The sequence below is a fragment of the Lutjanus erythropterus genome, chromosome 6, assembly GCF_056507025.1.
Source record: "Lutjanus erythropterus isolate fLutEry1 chromosome 6, fLutEry1.hap2, whole genome shotgun sequence".
Classification (NCBI taxonomy): Eukaryota; Metazoa; Chordata; class Actinopteri; order Lutjaniformes; family Lutjanidae; genus Lutjanus; species Lutjanus erythropterus.
In genome coordinates this window covers 9,549,306-9,571,282 of record NC_139322.1, presented here as the reverse complement: position 1 = coordinate 9,571,282, position 21,977 = coordinate 9,549,306, and the positions used below count along the sequence as shown (strand labels likewise).

The 21,977-nt window shown below is 37.8% G+C and overlaps 1 protein-coding gene across 1 annotated transcript; it reads left to right on the top strand.

Annotated features, from left to right (window-relative positions):
* Nucleotides 1-171: 171 nt before the first annotated feature.
* LOC146324855 (voltage-gated purine nucleotide uniporter SLC17A9-like) lies at nucleotides 172-12,643 on the top strand. The gene is made up of 13 exons (XM_084719954.1): nucleotides 172-499; nucleotides 4,327-4,524; nucleotides 4,650-4,789; nucleotides 6,317-6,416; nucleotides 6,526-6,650; nucleotides 7,801-7,897; nucleotides 7,986-8,082; nucleotides 8,254-8,341; nucleotides 8,448-8,482; nucleotides 9,946-10,061; nucleotides 11,730-11,785; nucleotides 11,880-11,909; nucleotides 12,042-12,643. The coding sequence occupies exons 1-13, from the start codon at nucleotides 375-377 to the stop codon at nucleotides 12,209-12,211; spliced, it is 1,377 nt and encodes a 458-aa protein (XP_084576080.1). The 5' UTR covers nucleotides 172-374; the 3' UTR covers nucleotides 12,212-12,643.
* The last annotated feature ends 9,334 nt before the right edge of the window (nucleotides 12,644-21,977 follow it).

The following is a 21,977-nucleotide window of genomic DNA, read 5'->3' as shown; positions in this document are numbered from 1 at the left end:
TTGTGACTGGTCTTATTAACTTATGTAGCTAATATAGAGGCGTCAGTAATAACCTGACAATGTTAAATGTTAAATAACCAGTTAAAACTCCTTGTGGTAGCTTTAACAACCCCTAATCATGAAAGCATGGAACAACAAACACGCCTTTGTCCCTAAATTAGAGTCGCATGCAAATGTTTTACCAGGTAAAGCAACCTCCGCCCAGACAGACCTCTGCCGTCACTGTTGCACATCACAAGCAGATTCTCTTTTTTGAGTTTTGTTCCAACAAGTTTTACCTGTCTGGCCTGTCAGCCTGAGGAGGATATGAGGTGTGTAGCCGAAGAGCGCTCATCAGTGTGGGAGAGTTTCACAGGCGGCAGAGGACTCTCTGAATGGCTGACAAGCACACGGCAGGAGACGGCAGGAACGACCGCAATGGTTTACTGTTGGATTGTAAGGTTTACACAGCCAAGGATTTTACCAAAAAGGAGCTGGTGGATCAAAACCTGTGGCCCAGGTGAGACTCCTCAGACTTCAGTTGAGATTGAAGAATACCACGCTCAGATTTTGTTTATTCTCTGTCCTGCTGTTTCTAATAGGATTCTTCCAAGTTGTTCTCCAAGTTGCATCTGAGCTAAATGACAACAACAAGGCCGCCTTCATATCATCACAGGGGAACAGATATTATAGTTTTGTAATTTTGAGTTGTTATTTTGTTCCCAGTTCAGTTTCAGTCTTCAGTCAGGTTGCTTGTTTCAGATTAGTTCCTCTTGTTTTAAGCATCACTACTTCCTCATGGTTGTTGCTGACAAATTTGACCATTTGTACAAAGACTAAAACAAAAGGCATTTGCTGTATGTATTTATTTTATTTTAATTCGTTTTCTAAGTACTCAATATTGTTTCAATTAGTTTTAGTTGAGTCTAGTTTTTATTTTTATTTCAGTTAACTAAGCTTTACTTTTAAGGAAAGGGACAGTTCACCCTAAAATCAAAAACACATATTTTTCCCTGGCCTGCTATTTTAACCACTGAGATTTCTTTGTTGTGAGTTGTAGAGTTATGTAGATAATCGGCCATAGAGATGTCTGCCTTCTCTCCAGTGTAATGGGACTAAATGGCACTTGGTTTGTGGTTCTCAAAGCGCCCCAAAAATAAATCTGAAAGATTCAAAACCAGTTTCTCTTTCCAAAAATCATGACCTGTTTATTCAAGATAATTCATGGACCTTGTTGTGAGCAGTTTCATGTAGGAGCTACTTTGTTTTTCCAGTAGAACCTACACTAACTGCTTTCTTTTCTACTGAAATGAAAGTAGTTCACACACATTATATAAGAGAGAAAGCAGACATCTCTACAGCTGATATCTCCAAAACTCTGCAACTCACACCTAAAAAAACTAGATGAATAAATAGCGCTACAGACGAGTGGGAAATATGTTTTGATTTTGAAGTGAACTGCCCCTTTAACTATAATAATGTTAAAGGATATATGACTGTAGACTGTCTCTACCCAGGACATGATGTTCGCTGACTCAAACAATACTGGGTGACACTGGTATGTACCGTACTTAACATTTACTAGAACCTCAGAGATAAATGTCGCTGCACATTCTTACTTTTCGAGAATTTTTAGCCATGCTGGTGGTTCTATGGATGACAGTATCAGTCCGTCAGCTGGCCCACTGCTTTGCTCCAGACTGAAATATCTCAGCTCCTATTTGGATGGACTGACATGAAGATTTGTAGAAACATTCATGGACCCCGGTGGATGAATCCAAATACCTGTGGTGATACCCTGACTTTTCCTCTTGTGCGGGGGTTCTCATAGTGCATCCTGTGGGCCCATTGTCGGCCACTGAAAAAACATTTTGTGCAGCCCCTGAATGTGGCATGAAATGCATGTATTATACGTTAATTTCTGCATTTGAATTCTTTCACTAAATAGCTGACAGTTAATACACCACACAGCCACTGCTCAAACTGCTGTCCCCTGTTGAGCATCTGACAGGTTAGAAATGTCAGCTTGGACAAAGTTACTGATTGCATGATAAGTGAGTCTCGTGAGTGTGGAAGGAAGTGTTTGGAAGTATTATATTACTTTATTCAGGAACATATGGTGTAAGATTACAAATTCCAAAAGTAATAACATTACAGGTACTAATACAAGTAGCTCTAAGTTAACAAACTTTTACTTTTTGACATCTGTAGGCTCTTATGATAACGTATACTTATGTCAGGTCAATCCTAACCCTACAAAGCTTTTCACCCTGCACATATCCCAGGGTTAAAAGCATTTTTGTAGTCCTGTTACCCCCCAGCAAAGGGAGCTGTTAGCCACAGGCTCTGGAGCAGGGTTATCCCCATGTTTGCAGGGTTATCCCCTGAAAATCGGCTCAAGGGCTAAAGGATGTTGGAGATTAGTCACAGTAAACTTGGACTAAGAATGTGCAGTGTCAAAGTCCCCCACACATTGTTAGCACAGGGTTAAGATAAGCCCAAGCCTATCCTTAGTTTTGGGTGAAGACTTTTAGCTCCGTTTCACAATGACACCTTTTAGACCTGGGTTTAGACCTGGGCCAGTATTTCAAAACTTTTAATCCAGATCAGACTGATTCAGATAGGATTAAGTCTCAAAATTGGGTATTTCAAAACCAGGATATGTGATCCTGATCCTGCAAGGATCTGTATCTGCAGGATACAGATTAAATTATTACCTGCCATTATCCTGATCTTACTGGAAAGGTGGATGTAGAAACATGCAGGGCCTGTGGGATGAATTTAATCATTATTGTATTCATCTCTTGTATATTAAAGTAACACAGATCATGCCAAAACAATATCCATTATAAACAGTTAACCAATAAAAATGATAGATGCAAAAACAAGCATTTCACATTTCATCCTCTGTGTGATGTGCAAAATAATTCTCTCGTGCATCATGCTTGATAATATCACTAAATGATGTAATGTTCTTCAATGCAGTGGAAGTAGATGATTGGCCACTGATAGCAGTGCAACCTGTTTGACAAGCTGGACGATCAATGAGAGATGCTCTAGTGAACCATTAGTTTATTGAAGTTGACTTTTGATCAATAAAAACAGTGGTGTGCTGACAGAACAGTCATGTTACAGTTTTGTTTTTTGTTTTGTTTTTATCCAGCCAGACAATAATGCACTTCCCAACATTTTCATGTCTGTGCTGATGGTGTTTCTTCGACTGACAGATGTAGATTCTGCATCCCTGATTTTGTGGTATCTAGATTGTAATGATTCTATCAGACAATTCTTTGAAAACCAGGAGGAATCAAACATGATCAGTTTAATCTCAGATAGCAAAAAAATGGATTACAAATCTGGTTAATTCTGATCCAGATCAAAAGTTTTGAAATACTCACCCCAGAGGGTGACGCTGAGCTAATGCCTCTCCAGGGCAGGACCAGAAAGCCCTAGGCTGAAATCAGGGTTGGCACACTTTTGAATCTGTCAGTAAGGCTTTTCACACTGCATGTTTATGGCCAAGGACTATCCTTAGCCCTGGGCTAAGGATGAACCTTTGGATAACTTAGCCTCTTTTCACACACATATTGTTAACCCAGAATTGAGCTAAGCCCAGGACTGTATAACTCACGCTGCACTTCTTCTCGCTCTTGAAGCCTCTGTACACCCACACAAGTTAGTTTGCGCTAACCTGGCTAATTATCTTCCTCTAATCTTTTAGCGCTGTTTCATACTGGCTGCTTTTAGCCCTGGGTTTAGTCAGTTTTCAGGGTATAACCTTACAAACTCAGGGCTAACCCTGCTCTGGAGCAGGGCCAACTAGCCTTAGGCTAAATCCTGGGTTAGCCCACTTTGGAGTGTTCCAGGATTGTGCCAGTGTGAAAGCTCTTTTAACCTAGAGCTAACAGCTCCCTTATCCAGGGGCTAAGTGTGGTGTGAAAAGCCCTAAAGCAGGCCGACCCCAACTTTAGCCTAGAGCTCGCTGGCCCCGCTGGAGTAAACCCAGGGCAAAAAGGTGCCATTTTGAAACAGGGCTAAAGGCTGTTGGTGGTCATAGACTTTCTACAATGTTCACATTAGTCTCTGTACGGACATTTAACCCAGGGTTAGTAGAAGTGCAGTGTGAATCATAGAAACCTGGGTTTAGGTTAACTGGGTTAACAATGCATGTGTAAAAAGGGGTTATCTCAGAGTCAGGTAAGAAAATGCACAGTGAAAAGCTCTTCAGTATTGTTTGAATAAAGGCTGGCATCATTGTCACCCTCCTGGATGTGTTTATCCTGTTCTTTAGTTACAGTTCTTACTGTACACAAATTATGATTCATGTCGTTTCCCTTCCTGCTGTAGAGCTCTGGCACGACAATGGATCCTGATGCTGTTTATGGGCACCTGCCTCCTCTACTGTGCCAGGATGGCCATGCCGATCTGTGCCGTGTCCATGGCGGCCTCTTTTCACTGGAGCAAGATCGACTCTGGGCTGGTCCTGGGCGGATTCTTCTGGGGATACTGTTTCACACAGGTCCTGGGAGGACATGCCAGTGACAAGTAAGCACTTCAGCTGGTGGCGTGACTCCATATAGCATTATTTAAACAAAGAGTTTGATAAGCAACGTGGAATATTTATTTTCGGCTTAGAGTTTCAGGATGTAACTGTGTTTGCTATTAATTAGAGTGGGAGGAGAGCGTGTCCTGTTCATGTCTGCAGCTTCATGGGCTCTCATCACAGCTGCTACTCCTTTTCTGGCCCATCTAAGCTCACACACCCTCGCTTTCATGACATTGGCCAGATTCCTAATGGGACTACTGCAGGGTGAGCACCGTGCCAGTTATTGTAATGTAATGAAATAACCACTTAAAGGTGTAGTTCCCCAGTTTGGGATATGCACTTGTTTGCAAAGACAAGGTTTAAGGTCAGAAATCTACTTGCTTCAAGTCAACTTTTTACTGTTCCATGTATAAATAGTTTTATTTGCTAGTGGTTATCAAATGCAACAAACACTAAAGTTGATTGTCATGTATAATCTAGGGCTGCAATGTCCACAAAATGTCAGAAAATAGTGAAAAATGTCCATCCCAGTCCAATCTGATGCCTTTAAGTGTGTTATTTTGTCAGCGAAAAACCCAAAGATATTCAGTTTAATATGACAACTAACTAACTAACTTTTGATTCTTTTTTGCCACTTGCCAGGGAGGGCAAGTGAGTTGCTAGATATACTTTCCTGGCATGGCAAGCTGGCAATCCTTATTTTTGAGCCCTGCAAGAGTTAAATGAGAAGATCAATACCACTCTCATATCTGTACACCAATGATGACCCTAGAACCAGCACCACTCAGCTTAGTTTAAGTTAATATAAAGATTAGAAACAGCTAATTAACTTATTATTCATTTCACGCATATTAACACCAACGTATAAAAATGGCAAGCTGTGGTTCTAAGACTGTTACATGCCGGATCATTTCCTGACAGGAAGCAGTTGCCAGGCAACCAGCAGAGAAGTGGTGGGAAGCTGCTCTTCCCAACCAAGCTAGTTGTTTCCCCCTACTTCCAGTCTTCATGCTAAACTAAGCTAATCAGCTGTGGGTTTTAAATTTCATGTATAATCTGCAGAGATGAGAGTGGTGTTGATTAGGGATGTAACAATAGATTGAATATCAAAACTAAAAAAAATGGCTCAAAACCATTCCAGACTGTGATGATATTTGCTGTGATATTACACGATTAATTATTTTATTTTATTATTCATTATTTTATTCTATGAAAGGGCTGCTACTGACTGATACACTGGATTTATTTTTTTAATTGTACATACAGAATTCAAACATTCGTTGTCAAAGACAATTCATGCCAGCAATTTTTAAATTCATAAAATCATTTTAAAATTAATAAATTAATATTTTCTGTCAAATTATTGATTTTTTGGGGTGTTACTTTGCAATAATGACCTGCTCACTGTATATTATCCTTTACATCTTAAAGAAGGAAAGCAGAAGCACTTTAAGTTAAAAGGTAATGCAGATTTTATATGAATTATAAAATGCTGTACACATCAGATCTATTGTTTAATAAAGGATATTTTTCTTTGTTTTTTAACATTGCAATAAATTTAAATTGTGGACTTACTATTGTGGTATTATTGTACAGTGAGTTTTCTGTATCGTTGCATCCCTAGTACTGATTATTTCATATAACTCTTGACTGAGTGGGCTTTTTTTTCACTAAATTTGGAAGTCTTCCTTTAAATATAGCTCCGGGGTGAAGGAAAATAAATGAATGTAATCCAGTGGTGACTAAACTCTCCACACTAATGGATATTACTCATCATCTGATGTCTTACAGGTGTGTTTTACCCGTCTCTGGCCAGCCTTTGCTCACAGCGTGTGGTGGAGGGAGAGAGAGGGTTTTTAATGAGCACCATGCACAGCGGGAGCCATCTTGGGTTTGTGAAACAAACACACAGATCCACACAGGAAAGCACATTCACCACCACCACCACTGTCTCTGTTGACACCTTTTATTTATTTATTTGCTCTTTGTTGCTCTTTCAGAACCTTGTTAGCGGGTGGGATGGGGTCCCTGATGTTGGACTGGTACGGCTGGGAAAGCATGTTCTACACTACTGGTTTCCTGTCCGGACTCTGGGCTCTCGTTGTTTGGCAGTGTTTCTTAAAAGGTGCTAAATACTACTGATGTATAAAAAGAGCTACTTCCTGTGAAGTTCTGCTGTAAAATGCTCTATGCTAGAGACAACAGGTTTGACTGTTTTCACCGCATCGAGTTTGTATGAGTCACAAACTAATGAGTCGGATTTTCAAGTCACTCCAGTTACCAAGTCAGTCACCCAGAGCTTTATGTATCCTGGGAGGCTGGGAGAGTTAATACTGAGCTGGAACATGTGTCAAAGTGGTTGCTTTTCTCACAGGACTTAGTTAATACAGTCATTAATTATTTCCAGAAAAATACAGTTAATATAATACTGTTTTACACCAAAATTAGTGTGTATATATGCAGGTTTTATAAACATGGATAAACCCACTAAAAATATAGGCGATTGACCTTTCCCATTGCCAGCAGACCTGTTTGACAGAGAGAAAGGACCTATTGTAGCTTCTAACTGAATCTCTGTGGTTTGAAGTTTAGTTTCTCTCATGCGTCGCTGTTTGTACTTTCAGGTATCTGCTTTATTGTACTTTGGAGTTTGTACTAGCGTAGTAGCAGGCAGGAGGCACGCATCAGTGAATGAGTTAGTGGAGATGAGGACAGTGAAAAGAGCTGTTCATTTTGAACAGTTCATTCATGACTTGCACATCACTAATCTACGGGCCACAACGGCTCACAGAGTATGCTAGTTGAGCCAGTTAACTTGAATGAAACAAGTGAAACAAGTCATTTCACAGAAGTTGACACAAAAAAAGATTACCCACTGTTTTACAGTCAGTGGTCAATGACTGTCAGCCATTGCGATGGATAATGGCGTCGTTCATCGGCCCAACCCTAGTTAAGTTAAGCGCAAGACCTCCACCTCCAGGAGACTGGAGTTTGACTACCACGTGAAGGTTATTGTTGACTAATTATTTTTAGACTTGGCTGACTTTAATCTTCAGGGATCTTTTGTTTTGTTTTGTTTTTTCAGTTTTCTATTGCAGTATAGGCAACAAAAGTACTTGGTTAGGTTTAGGAAAAGATCATGGTTTAGCATTAAATAGATCATTAACCACATGTTAGAAAGGCTTTCTGGCAGAAAGCCCTGAAGGGTAGCTTCTCCCATCTTTCCTGCAAAATGGTCATTTCTTGAAGGGAACTCTGTGCAATGTGTGTTTCAGGTGAAGCTGCTCCAAAGGAGATGAAGCTGAGATCTAACTCACAGTGGATTTTATCAAGAACACTCTGGCTGAGACTTTTGAAGAAGCCACCTGTCTGGTACAGCTCATGTTCTTTAACTCTTCAGTGTTTATTTTTCTCTACACGTTCCCATCTGACCCTCTGTCTTTATCCTCTTCTTTCTCAGGGCCATGGTATTCGCTCACATGTGCATGTGCAGCACTTCATACACTTTATTGTCCTGGCTGCCAACTTACTTCAAAGAATCATATCCACACGCAAAGGTGTTTGTTGTCTCCACCTAATGTTCTTATTCAGCTGATTAACAAGTTGAACTACTCTGGATTGTTCCACGTTCATTCTCTGGGCTTTAGCCACGCTCAAGTCAAACTACATTTTTTAAATTCCATAAGAAAACTGATTAGTGTTTCTGCCCAACTGGTCTGTTGTTGCAGGGATGGGTGTATAACGTAATTCCATGGTTAACTGCCATCCCATCAGCACTTTGTGGAGGATATGTTTCAGATTTCCTCATAAACCAAGGTATTAAACAAGAATCATTATTATTGTATTGTGCCACGTGTTTTTAAGCTCAGTACCTTTAATAAAAACAAAAATACATTTACATCTTGTGTATTTTCTTCTACAGGATATGGTGTAACATCTGTGAGAAAGATAATGCAGGTAAGCATGTTAACTCTGTACAGTAATTCATTGCACCATAGTTGTGTTTAAAGTGATGAAAGGTGTGTCTGTCTGAAGGGTTTGTCCTGACTGCTTGCGTGGGTGTTGATGTTGGAATTTCATGTGCGTTTCAAACATGTAATTACAAGCCTTGAATCTGCCCGAGGGCAACTGATGTAGAAGTATGCTACTGTGAATCGCTGTAACAATTTTACATTTTGGTCCACATGAGTGTGTACCAAAGAAAGAAAGGAAAAGTGAAGTAACTTTAATATAAGGTAGACATATACTGCTACAGCTTGACTCTGAATGAGCTGCATCAGTATGGATTAATTTAATCTAAGATTAGTTCAAATCAGTTTGGCAACACTAGGTTTAAAAGTAGTAAATCAAGATTTAAAATTACGCTGAGCTCTGTTGCACAATTTACAAACTAATCTTAGTTTGGTAAATACAACTTTATTGATGTAAATTGAAATTAAAAAGACTTTAATCAGTATGGTGATGCTTGCTTACCCAACTTAAATGAAATAAAAAAAAAAATCAATTTGAGTGCTGTAAGGAACTAGAGACGGGAAAACTGTGTTGGCTGCAATGTATTTTTTACATCATATTGTTTGTGAGCTGGTTAAATAGTAAAAAAAAAAAAGTTACAATGTTAGATAGTTAAATCTTTACAAAATGTTGTGTTGTTTGCTAGCTAGGTAAAAAATATTAAAACAAACTTTACATTGTTAGCCATCTAGCTTAAAATGTAATAAAATGTTATATTGTTTACTAGATAACTAAAATGTTAAAACAAAAAAAACTCTTTACATTGTCAGTTAGCTAGCTAAAAAAATTGAACAAAAAATTTGACCAAAATGTTTTTTAAACTACATTAATAGCTAGCTAGTAACAAAATGTTACATTATTTATTAACCAGCTAAAATGTATAAAATAAACAGTACATAGTTAGCTAGCTAAAAGTGTTGTAAAACACTGTATTGTTTGCTAGCTTGTTAAAACGTTAGTTAGCCTAGTTAGCCTACCCATAATGGCTTGGTTCAGAAGCTCTACTTCTAATTCTCTGAGAAAAAATTGTTGGCTGAATTAAAGGAGCAAGAGTAAAGCAGTAAGTTTAAAGTTAATACTGGATCACGGCTTAAAATTTTGGTGCTACAGAACAAAATTTTATCAACATTTAGAATAAACACTTAAACTGAGGTTTAAAAAGAGGTTTAGATGTAATCTTTCTTAATTTAAAGCTAGTTTTAAAGTTCGGTGCAACAAAGTTAAACCATGATTTAATCAGGTTTACAAAGTATTCATTGTGCAACCCAGCCTTTGAGATTAATGGTGTTTAAAAAAAACTGTACCAGACACTTGTACCGAGTTTTTAAACTGTTATTAGTCTGAACCAATAGGAATCACAGTCAAGAATGAAATGAATTTATCCTCTGCATGTTTCTCTCCATCCTCAGTTCGTTGCCATGGGCGTATCAAGTATGTTTCTTTTGTTTCTGCTGGGAGACGTTGCATTTCCCTCCGCTGTTATTTTCATCTCTGCTGCTATAGGTGTATCTACCTTCACCTGCGGGTAGGTTTGACTATTAAAAAAACAATTTATCTATGTGTTTAAACTGAAGCAATTTTTATGGGAATTGAAGATTTGTCAGTTAAATTGAGCTATGACAATATTAAAGGATGAAACTAATTCCCATGAAAAGACCAAAACTAAAAATGCATCAGTCCCTCTTAATAATATCTGATTTCCTTTTCCTCAACTTCACTCAAATAAACTTTACTTAAATAGCACTTTACACACACAGTACAGCTGATTGACAGCACGGAGGTCAAGCCAGGACAAAAAGAGAAGAAGCAAACACGAGAAAATCAAACATAAAATGAAGTGAAAGTAATAATAATGGCAAAATCAAGTTGTTGCACAAGTCAGCAGGAGGTTAGCTGTTGTCATAACAAAGAAAACAGATGGTGTTTTTGGTTAATATGTAGCTAACTCTGCAAACAGGTTCAGGCATCTCATTGCCACATTACAGGCTTTTAATCATAGTGGTACACTGCTGTACTCACTGTTTAGCCGCTGTCACAACATTCACCTGGAAGCATTTCAAAAGCCCCGCCTCCTCCTGTAGGCTCTGAACCTCCACCAGGTGTGGAGCGGGAAGCTTAAGTTAAGTTACACTTTATTGTTAATGTACACAAAGGAATTCGTCTTTTCACGGAGGGCAAGTTCACCGGCTGTGCAGCACCCTGGAGCCGTTTTGGGGTTCAGTGTCTTGGTCAAAGGCACTTAAAGGGATAGTACGGATGATTTACAGTGGGGTTGTATGAGGTACTTATCCACAGTCAGTGTATTACCTTCAGTAGATGGAGGTCAGCACGCCCCCACGTTTGAAGAAGCAGCAGGAGCACTGGTGTAGAAAGCAAAGCAACAACATGCTGTGGACAGGATCAGTAGCAAAACATATTTTAGCCACTTAGAAAAAGGCCCACTTTAAAAATCAATATCAAGTTCAAGTGCACGCTATATTTAGAATATTTTCTGACGAGAAACTGCCGTTATTATACACCAAATATCAGTCTCTCTCACTCAACCAGACTCCTTTTACTCCTTTTTACCTCACAGACCACAGGAGTTTTTGGTCTGCCGCTGCCTTGACCTGTCGGTTTGTATGTTTTTATTGTGTGACCTTGGTCTTTTCAAAGATTAGCACAGATTCACTGAACAAACTAACAGATCAAGGAAGCAGTGGTTTGGAGAGAGTGATATTTGGCTTATTTAACAGTGTTTAACCATCAGAAAAAGCTGTCTGATGGCAAGGTGAAGCAGTGAAAATATTCTAAATATTGCATACACTTGAGCTGTTAATTTTTACAACTCATATATATATATATATATATAAACTCTCAATTAAAATACCTTTATTGTCACAGTATGGTCATGTCAAAACCGATGATAAATGAAATTGAAAATATAATTTCCATATAATTTTTTGTCCAAGTCACTGGGAGCCACATGTTGCTCCAGAGCTGCAGGCTGCAGACCTCTCTGTTATAGGATTGATTCGTTGTTGGTTTTGGTCTTTTCATTGATTTGCTGAACATAATAATAAAGAATATAACCAGACTTATATTTCATAACCTGTCATATGTTTATAGTCTTGCAATTTAGTAAATGAGAGTCATCTTTGTTTAATCTGACGTAGATTTAGCTGTTTATGTGATGAGTTTTGATGTGTTTCAGTGGCGTGTCTGTGAATGTACAGGATCTCACTCCATCATGTGCTGGTGCCCTTTATGGTGAGTCTGACAGATTATAGTTCAGTTCCATAAAATTGTGCTGATCTTAGTGTTTGTTAATTGACATTTAATCACGTTTCCTTTTCTGCAACAGGTTTTATGAACACATTGGGTGCTTTTATGGGTACGTATCCAAGATATTTATTAATTTTTGCAGCCCGTCTGTTGAATCTGGATTGTAAAAGTGTAAATTCTCTCCGGTTACTTCTGCCACTGATCTCAAATGTCTCCTTTCTCTTCGTTGCGTGTTGCACAGGACTGGTGTTGGTCTCCGTGTCAGGTTACCTGATTGAGGTCACGCTGTCGTGGGCCACCGTGTTCTCACTCATCACTTTGGTAAACGCCACGGGTCTCACAATTTTCCTCCTCTTTGGAGATTCCCGTCGTGTCGACCTGCAGGATCACAGAGAGGCTGCTGTGATTTGATCCCGACCTTTTGTTACAAACACCAGTGTGTATCTGATTTATGGGGCTGGACATTACATTTAAATCGCTATACACAGTGACAGTTTGTCATAAAAGTGGAAATAACTCAAACTTCCTCTTTTTAAAATGAAGGAACTTGAATATTGCACACAAAGTTTTGTTATGTCGTGTTTACTGTGAGTCACTTTGGCCAAAGGTGACTGCACTGTACAAATGTTCATGATTGTATAAATATTTAATGTAGAAACATTGATGTTTACATCAGCTTGTGACTGCTGCATCTAAAAACATGACAGATGAACGACAGGCAAACTCTACCAGGGTAAACTGAGACCATGTATTTAACAAAGTTGTTGACATTTACTTTACTTACTTGAGACTTGATTCCCTCAAGGCCTGACTTGACACTTGAGTCAGTGTCGACATGTAAAGGGCAATAAAGTCTGGTTTAGTTTTAGCTGTATTAGCTGTATTTAAGATTTTTAGTTTAAAACCTCTCAAAAATTAACTAAAATTGAAATAAAGTTGCAGAGAATCTACTGAAGTTAGCATGCTAACCAGTTAGCTTCAGCCTACCCAGTCTTGTAATACCACTTTGTCACACTTCCTACAGGGCTGAGGTTCTACCCACAAACATTTGCTTTCGAAGAACCCTTTTTGTTTTTTTGAAGAAGTCAAGGCTTTTGAGCAAGACTAAAGGGTCTAATAAGAACCTCTTTATTATGAACCATTATGCACATTTCCACCAAAAATATATTTTTTCTCTGAACCTGAAAAGGTTCCCAGCTGGAACCAAAAATAGCAGGTTTTCCTGGAGAACCAAAGAGTCATATTCTACAGGTTGTTGTGGGTTCTGCAGCGCCCTCTGTTGATGACATCTTTGATTAGAATGGTTCTATTCAGAACTGGTGGAAACACAGGCTGGTTTGCTAGATGGCAGCAAGTTTCCAAGGTTCTTGAACGCAACCGGTTAAAGAACCAGAGCTAATTTGGTGGAAAAAGTCTCTGGGTGAAACCTCTCACAGAAGGTTCTAGGTATAACTGTTGTAAATGTTGTGTTCTAAGTAGAACTCTCTAAATGGGTTCCAAATGGTTCTAAAAAGAACTGAAAAGTGTTCTCCTATGGGAACAAGCCCAAGAACCCTTTGTGGTTGTAGTTAACGCCTCCCTGGAAAGCTGGGTGTTGTAGTTTTTAGCAAACAGGAGTGAAAGTATTGAACTGGGATGTGGATGGTTGAAGGGCCACTCACTGGGCCCATGGGCCGCATTTTGAGAACCCCTGGTAGAACTGGTCTTGCCTCCACTTGCCGTAGAAATTTGTATTGCATGTTTACTGTTAAGATTCTGCACCAGTAGCAAACTATGTACTTTAATTTTATTTCAGCTGGACATTATGTGTAAGTCGTGTGTGTGTGTCTGTGTGTGTGTGTCTGTGTGTGTGTGTCTGTGTTTGCTATTGGCCAAAATGTTCAAATGTTTCCATTAATGAGCGAGGTGGAAACAAAAGCGTCTGTCTTGATGTGCAGTTCGACCTCACCAGAATTATGTTTTTTTTTAATTCTGGTATATGTTCTTATAAACTATGACATTACATAAATATTTATTTAACTGAACACTTTATTTTTTGAAGGTGTTCAGTTTTTGTGGTATTGTTAAGTTTGGCTGTGGTGTTTGTAAACTGTCACACTTTTATAAATGTGTTACTCTTTATGATATATTAATTTGTTAATAAATCTAAAGAGACTCTTTTTGATAAAAAGTTTGTGTTTTCTGTTTCTGTTACTGTAATCGGGTGAAATGTGTAATGATTTGATTGTACTGATCCACCAGCACAATCAGATAATACTATAAAAACATGTGGCACAAATAATTTATTGGTCCTCAACAACAACAACAACAACAAAAACAATACTAAAGAGTTTTTGTTGTTGTTGTTGTTGTTGTTGTTGTTGTTTTGTAAAAATGGAAATGAAGGGAAACGAGACAAAATATCTCAGTAAACATGTTGACTGAACCCAAGAAAATAAGTAAGCCACCAGATACAGATTAAAAAGAGAATAAAAATGAGAAACGGTCTCATCAACATCAACATGTGTTGTCATGTTAGAGTGTCACATCTGAAAGACCAGTCATACAAATACATACAATATGTAATAACATTTGAATTTTATATTAATAACAGGACAGAATATTGAAATACATTAAAATATCATTGAAATAATTATTCATGATTTAATGTAAATGCAAAAATTTTCAACTCCAGAATGAGCTGCTTAAACAGATGTTACATTCAGGCTGCAGGTTGTGAATGTTAAATAAAATCAAAATACAGAAAAATATATATATATACTTTCTGCTCTATCAGTTACAGTATTATTTGCTTTATCTAACTGAGAACTGAATAATAAAATAAAACTTGTATTTAAAAAGAGGAAATGTTGATTGAATCTTCATTTAATTAACTAGTTATTAGGCCTGTAATGTAAGTAATGTCTATATGCTGCCTACATGCAGTACGAGCTGACAGATGTAAATATTTAATACTTTTCTTCTGCCCAACAACAGATTTTGAGAAAACTTGACTTCAGACTTTGTACTTCTCAAAAAAACCGAATGTGTTTCACTTTTGGCATCGCATCTTTATATCTTTTATGATTTACCAGTGGCTTTTAATCGTGTTTTCATGAGGAGATTCATGTGATTCATTAGTTTGGATGATTTGTGAAAATTCACTTTTGGAACAAGACGCCACCTTGTGGTTTGGGGCAATGAGTGCATCTTCTCCCACCATTGTACTGTGTTTTTCTATGTTGTCTGATTTTTGTTGATGCGCAAAAAAACAAAACAAAAAAAAGCCCACATAAATAAGTTTATCTCTGAAAATTAAGACATCATATTCCCATGACTATATCCCATGAATCACTAATAATTTAACCTAATTTGGACTATTCTTTGATATGTAAAAGTATAGAAATATAGTTTTTAAAATTTTGTTACATTTAGGGTCCCAGCCCCTTAAGATAAACTCATACAAACAGGCTACGTTTTATGACTCAAAAGCTGGCACCTTCATTACCCACAATGCACCTCTACCCTTCACAGCACCTTGTATCCTCGAGCCACTAGCTTCAAGCAGAGGTCTGGTAAATTTCACTTCTCTCTTAAATCCACACACCCTGACTTTCTTTTTCATTTTCAACATCTTCAGCCCCAGCTAATGTTGACTCAAATGACATCACTTGAGGCAGTTTATCAGATGTCATGGAGCTTTTTCCAGAGCCACAAAGGACTTTATAAAAAATGTTTTCGTCTATGCAGTATATCATATCCTTCTGCGCAATGATACGGTTGGAGGGTGTAGTTCGGTAGAAGGAAAGTAGTTCCTACATGAAACTGCTTCATCTTGTTTCATCTGCAGTGTACGAGGCAGGGAATAAAAATAATGATCACTTTTACAGCATTGTTTTTCTAACACAGTGACAATAGAGTGGGCTCTTGCTGAGTCCACCAGTGTGTGTGGGCGAATATATACACATATATAAATAAAAAATAAAATGTAGACTGATATATCTGTGACAGGCCGACATCAGCAGATAATATTGGCCAACCAATATTTCTGTCTTACTCTTATTTTGAGTAACCAGGTCATGATTTCTGTAAAGACACATTGCTGTTGAGCTTTTCAAATGTTTTTGTTTGTTTGTTTGTTTTTTGTGCTTTGAGCACCACAAGCCATCTAATTCCATTATATTGGAGAGACGGCAGTCATCCTTATGACCAGTATCTCTAAAACTCTGCAACTCACACCAAAACAACCTAGATAAGTAAATAGCACCATAGGCCAAGGGGAAAATATGTGTTTTTGGATTTTTTTTGTTGTGAACTGTCCGTTTAAACAGGGCATATTCCTCCATATTACAATAGTTTTTGCACAGTAATAATGCATTAAGGGAAACCACAATTTCACCTTTTGAAATTCTGATTAAATGGACGGGATGAGGGCTGCAGCTAACCACAGTTTTCATCATTGATTAATCTGTTCGTCGATTATTAATTGTTGTATAAAATGTCAGAAAATGGTGAAACAAAACCCAAAATGTCAAAATCAAATGTCTTGTTTTGTCCACATCCCAAATATAATCAGTGTGTTGTCACAGAGGAGCAAAGAAACCAGACAATATTCACATCTAATGAGCTGGAATCAGAGAATTATTTTTCTTATTTAAAAAAAAAACAAACACTCAAACTGATTACTTGATTATCAGAATGGTTGGGGGTTAATTTATTAATCGATTATTCCATCAGTCGTCAGGAGGAGGATGATGGAGGCTCCTGTGCTGCAGAGGACAGTGAGGGTCCGGTGGTTTCAGGACCCTGGTCAGCGCAGCTCGCAGCCCGCACAGATCAAACAACGCAACTCAGACAGAATTATATTACATGAACCTGGTCTGTCAGACGCTTTGATGGGGGCAGCATGCGGCGTCTGGTAGAAGCGGAGTGGATCCACGTCATGACGTTACCGCCTCAGCCTATGAGGAGCGGGCATGAAGCCGCACGCAAACCGGGACGGGAGGCTTTTGATGTAGAGAAATGTCTTAACATATTTATAAAACCGCAGAATGAACGGCGTGTTTAGATATTTAAACCCCGGCGGCGTGACGGGACTGAGGCTCGTCTTCATCTCTCCTGAGCATAACGGGACATCATCATCATCCTCCTCCTCATCATCATCATCATCTGTCCGCCTGAATCAGCCGCTGCCAGCAGCTCCGTGGACTTGTGGTATTGTTTGGCCTCCATGTCCGTCCATTTAAATGAGGTGATGCGGGGATGTTTGCGCCGCTGTAGAGCTGAAAATGAGCTGCCGCGCTGCGGAATGAAGCCTCGCAGCTGCGCACACCGGAGCCGGAGCCGAGGAGGACCTGACAGTTTAATTAATGGCGTTATAAGCGAGTCTCAGTATCACCAACAAGACAAGAGGAGGAAGGAAAAAGAGGAGGAAGAGGAGACGTTTTCCCGGATGTTTAAAATATAACAGTTGTGTTACAGAGTGTTATTTTATTGGTGTAAAATGCAGATGAGGACATTTTAAATACCCTTGCATCGCGTTCATGGCGCTCAGGCCTGTGAGTCATTTATAACGCGTGTGTGTGTTTCTGTTTCATCGTGACGGTGAAACGCTCATAAAGCGCATCCTGGAAGAGGATGAAGATGAGGATGAGGAAGAGGGGATGAGGGTCAGGATTACCGCTCCTCGTGTTCACGGCGGACCTTGATTTATTAGCTGTACAATTAAGGCACGCGGTGAATGCCAAGAGAGGAATCACACACACATCTGTCCTGCATCATTTATGAAGATGGAGAGATTTAAAACATCTGCAGAGAGAGAGAGAGAGGGGGAGAGAGAGAGAGAGAGAACACCTGGCTGCTGAGCTCACACGAACAAAGAGTACCTGTTTTTTTGTTTTTGTTTTTTTTTTATCATTGATCATCACCAACATCTCACCAAACTGTGATCATTTTCTGACAGATTTTTGTCACATAAATCAGAGATTCTCAATCAGGGAGAACAGTTCTGCGTTTTAGATCGAAACCCGAATTCTTATTTTGGAGACAACAGATATTAGAGCCGCAACTAATAATCATAATTATTGATTAATGGTTTGGTCCAGATAAATTCAGAAAATATGCCACTGAATATAGTGATGACTACACTGTTAGAAATAAAGCCGCTAACAAGAACCACAAAGTGTTCTTTTGCTTGTTCCCTTGGAGAACCCTTGTCTGTTAGAACTGTTTTAGGTTCCACATGCAACCCTTTCACAGTGTTCTACCTGGAACCCAACATGAAGAGTTGTACCAGGAACCATCTGTGAAAGATTTCACCGCTATGAGAGGTTCTACAGAGAACCCTTCTATGGTGAAAGGGTTCCACCCAGAAACCCTCTGGGGGTTCTGTTCACCTATGCATCTTGTAAGGGTGCCAACATGAACCCACCCAGGGGGTTCTACTGAGAACCCTTTTATATTACAAGGGTTTTATGTAGAATTCACCCAGGTGGTTCTAATGAGAACCGCTTTAATATTCCAAGAAATTTTTTCAAGAGCACACTCAAGGTGTTCCACTGAGAACATTTTTATATTACAAGGGTTTTATCTAGAACCTACCCAGGGGGTTCTACTGTGAACCTTTTTGATATTTTAAGAGTTTTGTCAAGAACCCACTCAGAAGGTTCTTTTTTGTTTATGATTTGTTTTATTTTTGTTTTTTGTTTTGGTTGTTTGCTTTTTTTTGGGGTTTTTTTTTTTTTTTTTTGGTGTGTGTGAGGGGGTTTACATGTTTGAAAATTCACCCATTTGTGAAACAGAAAATCATAATGAGAACATCAGTCAGATAGTCAGAACATGGAACAGTTCTTTATGTCCACAGTCAAGCTTCTAGTCTGCACTACTCTACACAGGATGTGCACAGAACGTGTTCATGCTCCTTGCAGACATATTTCTTGCACAGTGAACAGGTCATGCTGGTCGGAATCATTTCGGGTGGGACAAACCTGACACCTGCCAATATTGTCCCCCCCCCCCCCCCCCCAGGTCATGTATCAACTCAAAAGTATCAACTCTGCACCTGCAGATGTGGGGATGTTGGGTCACACATGGGTCACACACAGACGGACAAGTTCTACACAGCTAAAACAGCTTGGGGGCAAATTGACCCCAGAGGAACACCGATGTGTGCAATATGTGTTCAGCACATTGAAAAAATATCATCATGATAATTTTATGCTTAATCAATTGTACCCATCAAATTAGGAAAAGTCATGAAATATGAAGCCAAAAAAGTCAACTATTATCTTTTGAATGATAAACATTGAATGGGGTCAAATTGACCCCAAGGATAATAGGAGGGTTAAAGGTCTTACCTAGAACCTACCCAGGGGGTTCTACTGAGGACCTTTTCAGCATTCAAAGAGTTTTGTCAAGAACACACTCAAGGTGTTCCACTGAGAACCTTTTTATATTCCAGAGTTTTTATCTAGAACCTACCCAGGGGGTTCTACAGAGAACCTTTTTATAAGGGTTTTATCTAGAACCTAGCCAGGGGGTTCTACTGAGAACCTTTTTGTATTATAGTGCAAAAAAGTCTTGACAGGATGTCATCAATCTTTGAAGAACTTTTTCTTCCAAAAAGGGTTCTTTGAATGAAAGAGTTTTTAATGGAGCCCTTAAGTCTTACACAGAACCCTTGACAAACCCTTTCTTTTAAAAAAAGGGTTCTTAGATTTTGTGTATCATTATATCATGATATTTAATAACTGTTGTCTCTTTCTGGTGGTTCCTTAAAGCTCCATTACAGTAAAATGATGTAATTTTCTGAACTTGTCAAAATGTTCTAGATGTTCTAAAGTAAATGTACTCATCATGCAGAAGTATAATCAGATAATTCTAAGTATAAAGTCCTTTGAATTTGTCCTCAAGTAAATCTACTTTATTACATTTTGCCATTGGACAGAAATGAGAATTTTGTGTTATTTCCTTGTCCAGATAGAGTCGTCATTAACTTTACAGACTATCAGTCCCTTCATAGTTAATTTTGTGATTTTCGACTGCATCTGTAAAACTGATTTGTTCCTGTAAATAAAATCCTCTGGTCACAATAAAGAAAAATTTCACAGACTACAGATAAGTATATCTTTAATAATGAACATGATCAAATCTAAGAATGTGACGGTGACCTCTGATACAATGGATATTTAATTCAGGGATGACTTAAAACTTTTTTTTTTTTTGCATAAATTTTCTATATTCCAATACCAGTAATATAACTCTGATTGCTCCACAATCATACTCCCTCTCTTTTCTTTCACTCTTGCATACACACAATACAGCAAGCAATTAAAAATAAAAAAGTCACAAACATATACCATATAGGCTAGTCTCTGGGTTTTCATACACTTGACAATAAATCAGTTAATTATAATGCTACAGTTAAACATTTTGAGGCGATCTCAAGTTAGAAATGCCGGTACATTAAAGCTTACATTTTCTGAGGATGAAGTGGACAGGTTATAGCAATGAAAATGATGAAGAATGTCAAGATTATAATTATGTTAAGAGAGAACAAGAAACAAAAATCTGACAGGCCTGGCTTGAGTTTTAAAAGCAGTACATGCTACATTTCCTCCAGAACTTCATAAACAGAGACCTCTGTTGGAACAGCAGGGAACAGAGGGAAATAAAAGTCACTCTGACAGGGAAATAAGACAGAAATACGGAGGACCATTAGAGCCTGACATAAGAGAAAAATTATTCTGCATTTTGAGAACAGTGTCGAGAATAAAGTTGAAATGTCAAAAATAAAGTCAAAACATTGAGAACAAAGTTGGAAAGTTGAGAATAAAGAAGAAATGTCTAAAACAAAATCAAAACATTCAAAAAGTTGAAATGTCGGGAATAAAGCTGAAATGTTGAAAATAAAGTCAATATGTCAAGAATAAAATTAAAATGTCAAGAACAAAAGTTGAAATATTTTAAATTAAGTTGAAAAAGTTGAGAATAAAGTCGAACCGTCAAGAATAAAGTCAAAATGTCAGTCAAAAATGAAATTGAAATATTGAAAATAAAGTCATAATTTTCAGAATAAAATAAAAATGATGACAATAAAGTTGAAATGTCAAGAATAAAGATGAAATGTTGAGAATGAGGTCAAAAATAAAGTTGAAATGTCAAAAATAGTCAAAATGTTGCACATTAAGTCGAAATGTCAAAAGTAAAGTTGAAATGTTGAGAATAAAGTAAAAATGTTAAGCATTGTCAAAATATTACAAATAATGTCACAAAATGTTCAGAATTAAGTTGCACTGTCATGAATACGGTCAAAATCTTGAGAGAATTAAGTCAAAACGTTGAAAATAAAGTTCAAATGTCGAGAATGAAGTTGAAATATTAACAATAAACTTGACAAAATTGAAATGTTTAAAATAGTCAAAAATAAAGTTGAGAATAAATTCAATTTTGTCAAGAATAAAGTCCAAATGTGCAGAATTAAGTCAAAATGTTGAACATAAAGCCGAAATGTCAAAAACAGTTGACATATCAAGAATTAAATTGAAACGCTGAAAACAGAGTCAAGTTTTTGATAATAAAATGTCGAGGATAAAGTCAAAACATTGAAAATAACTTTGAAATGTTGAGAATAAAGTTGAAACGTCAAGCCTAAAGTAGAAATGTTGAAAATAAAGTCAAAATGTTAAAAATAAAATCGAAATGTCGAGAATATAGTTGAATTACCATTTCAACCTTATTCAACATTATTCTCATAATGCAGAAAAAAAAACTTGCTCCTCTGATTTATTTTTTCTCACAGTAAGATTTCAACTTCATTCCCGACATTTTAACTTGATTCTCAAAATGCAAAATTAAGAAAAAAAAATCGTCCTTCTCCTTTTTACCCCTTAATGTGGCCCTAATACTCCGTCGTACAGAAAGCAAATTTCGTGTTGAAAAACCTGAACTCATACAGTATATTTGTATTTCCATCCTTTAAATAAGAAAGAGAGGGACCACCTTTAAAAGAGCGTTTGATCTCTAGACCTCTTTTCCCTGAATCTCTAGCTGATAATTTTTGAGGTACAATTCTGGAAGAAAAACAAAAAAACAAAACAAAACAAAAAAAAAAACAAAAAAAACAAAAACAAAATGACAAATTTCATTTATACTAGTGCTGAAAAGAAATGTTAAGGCTCCACTCTGGAGAGACAAAATC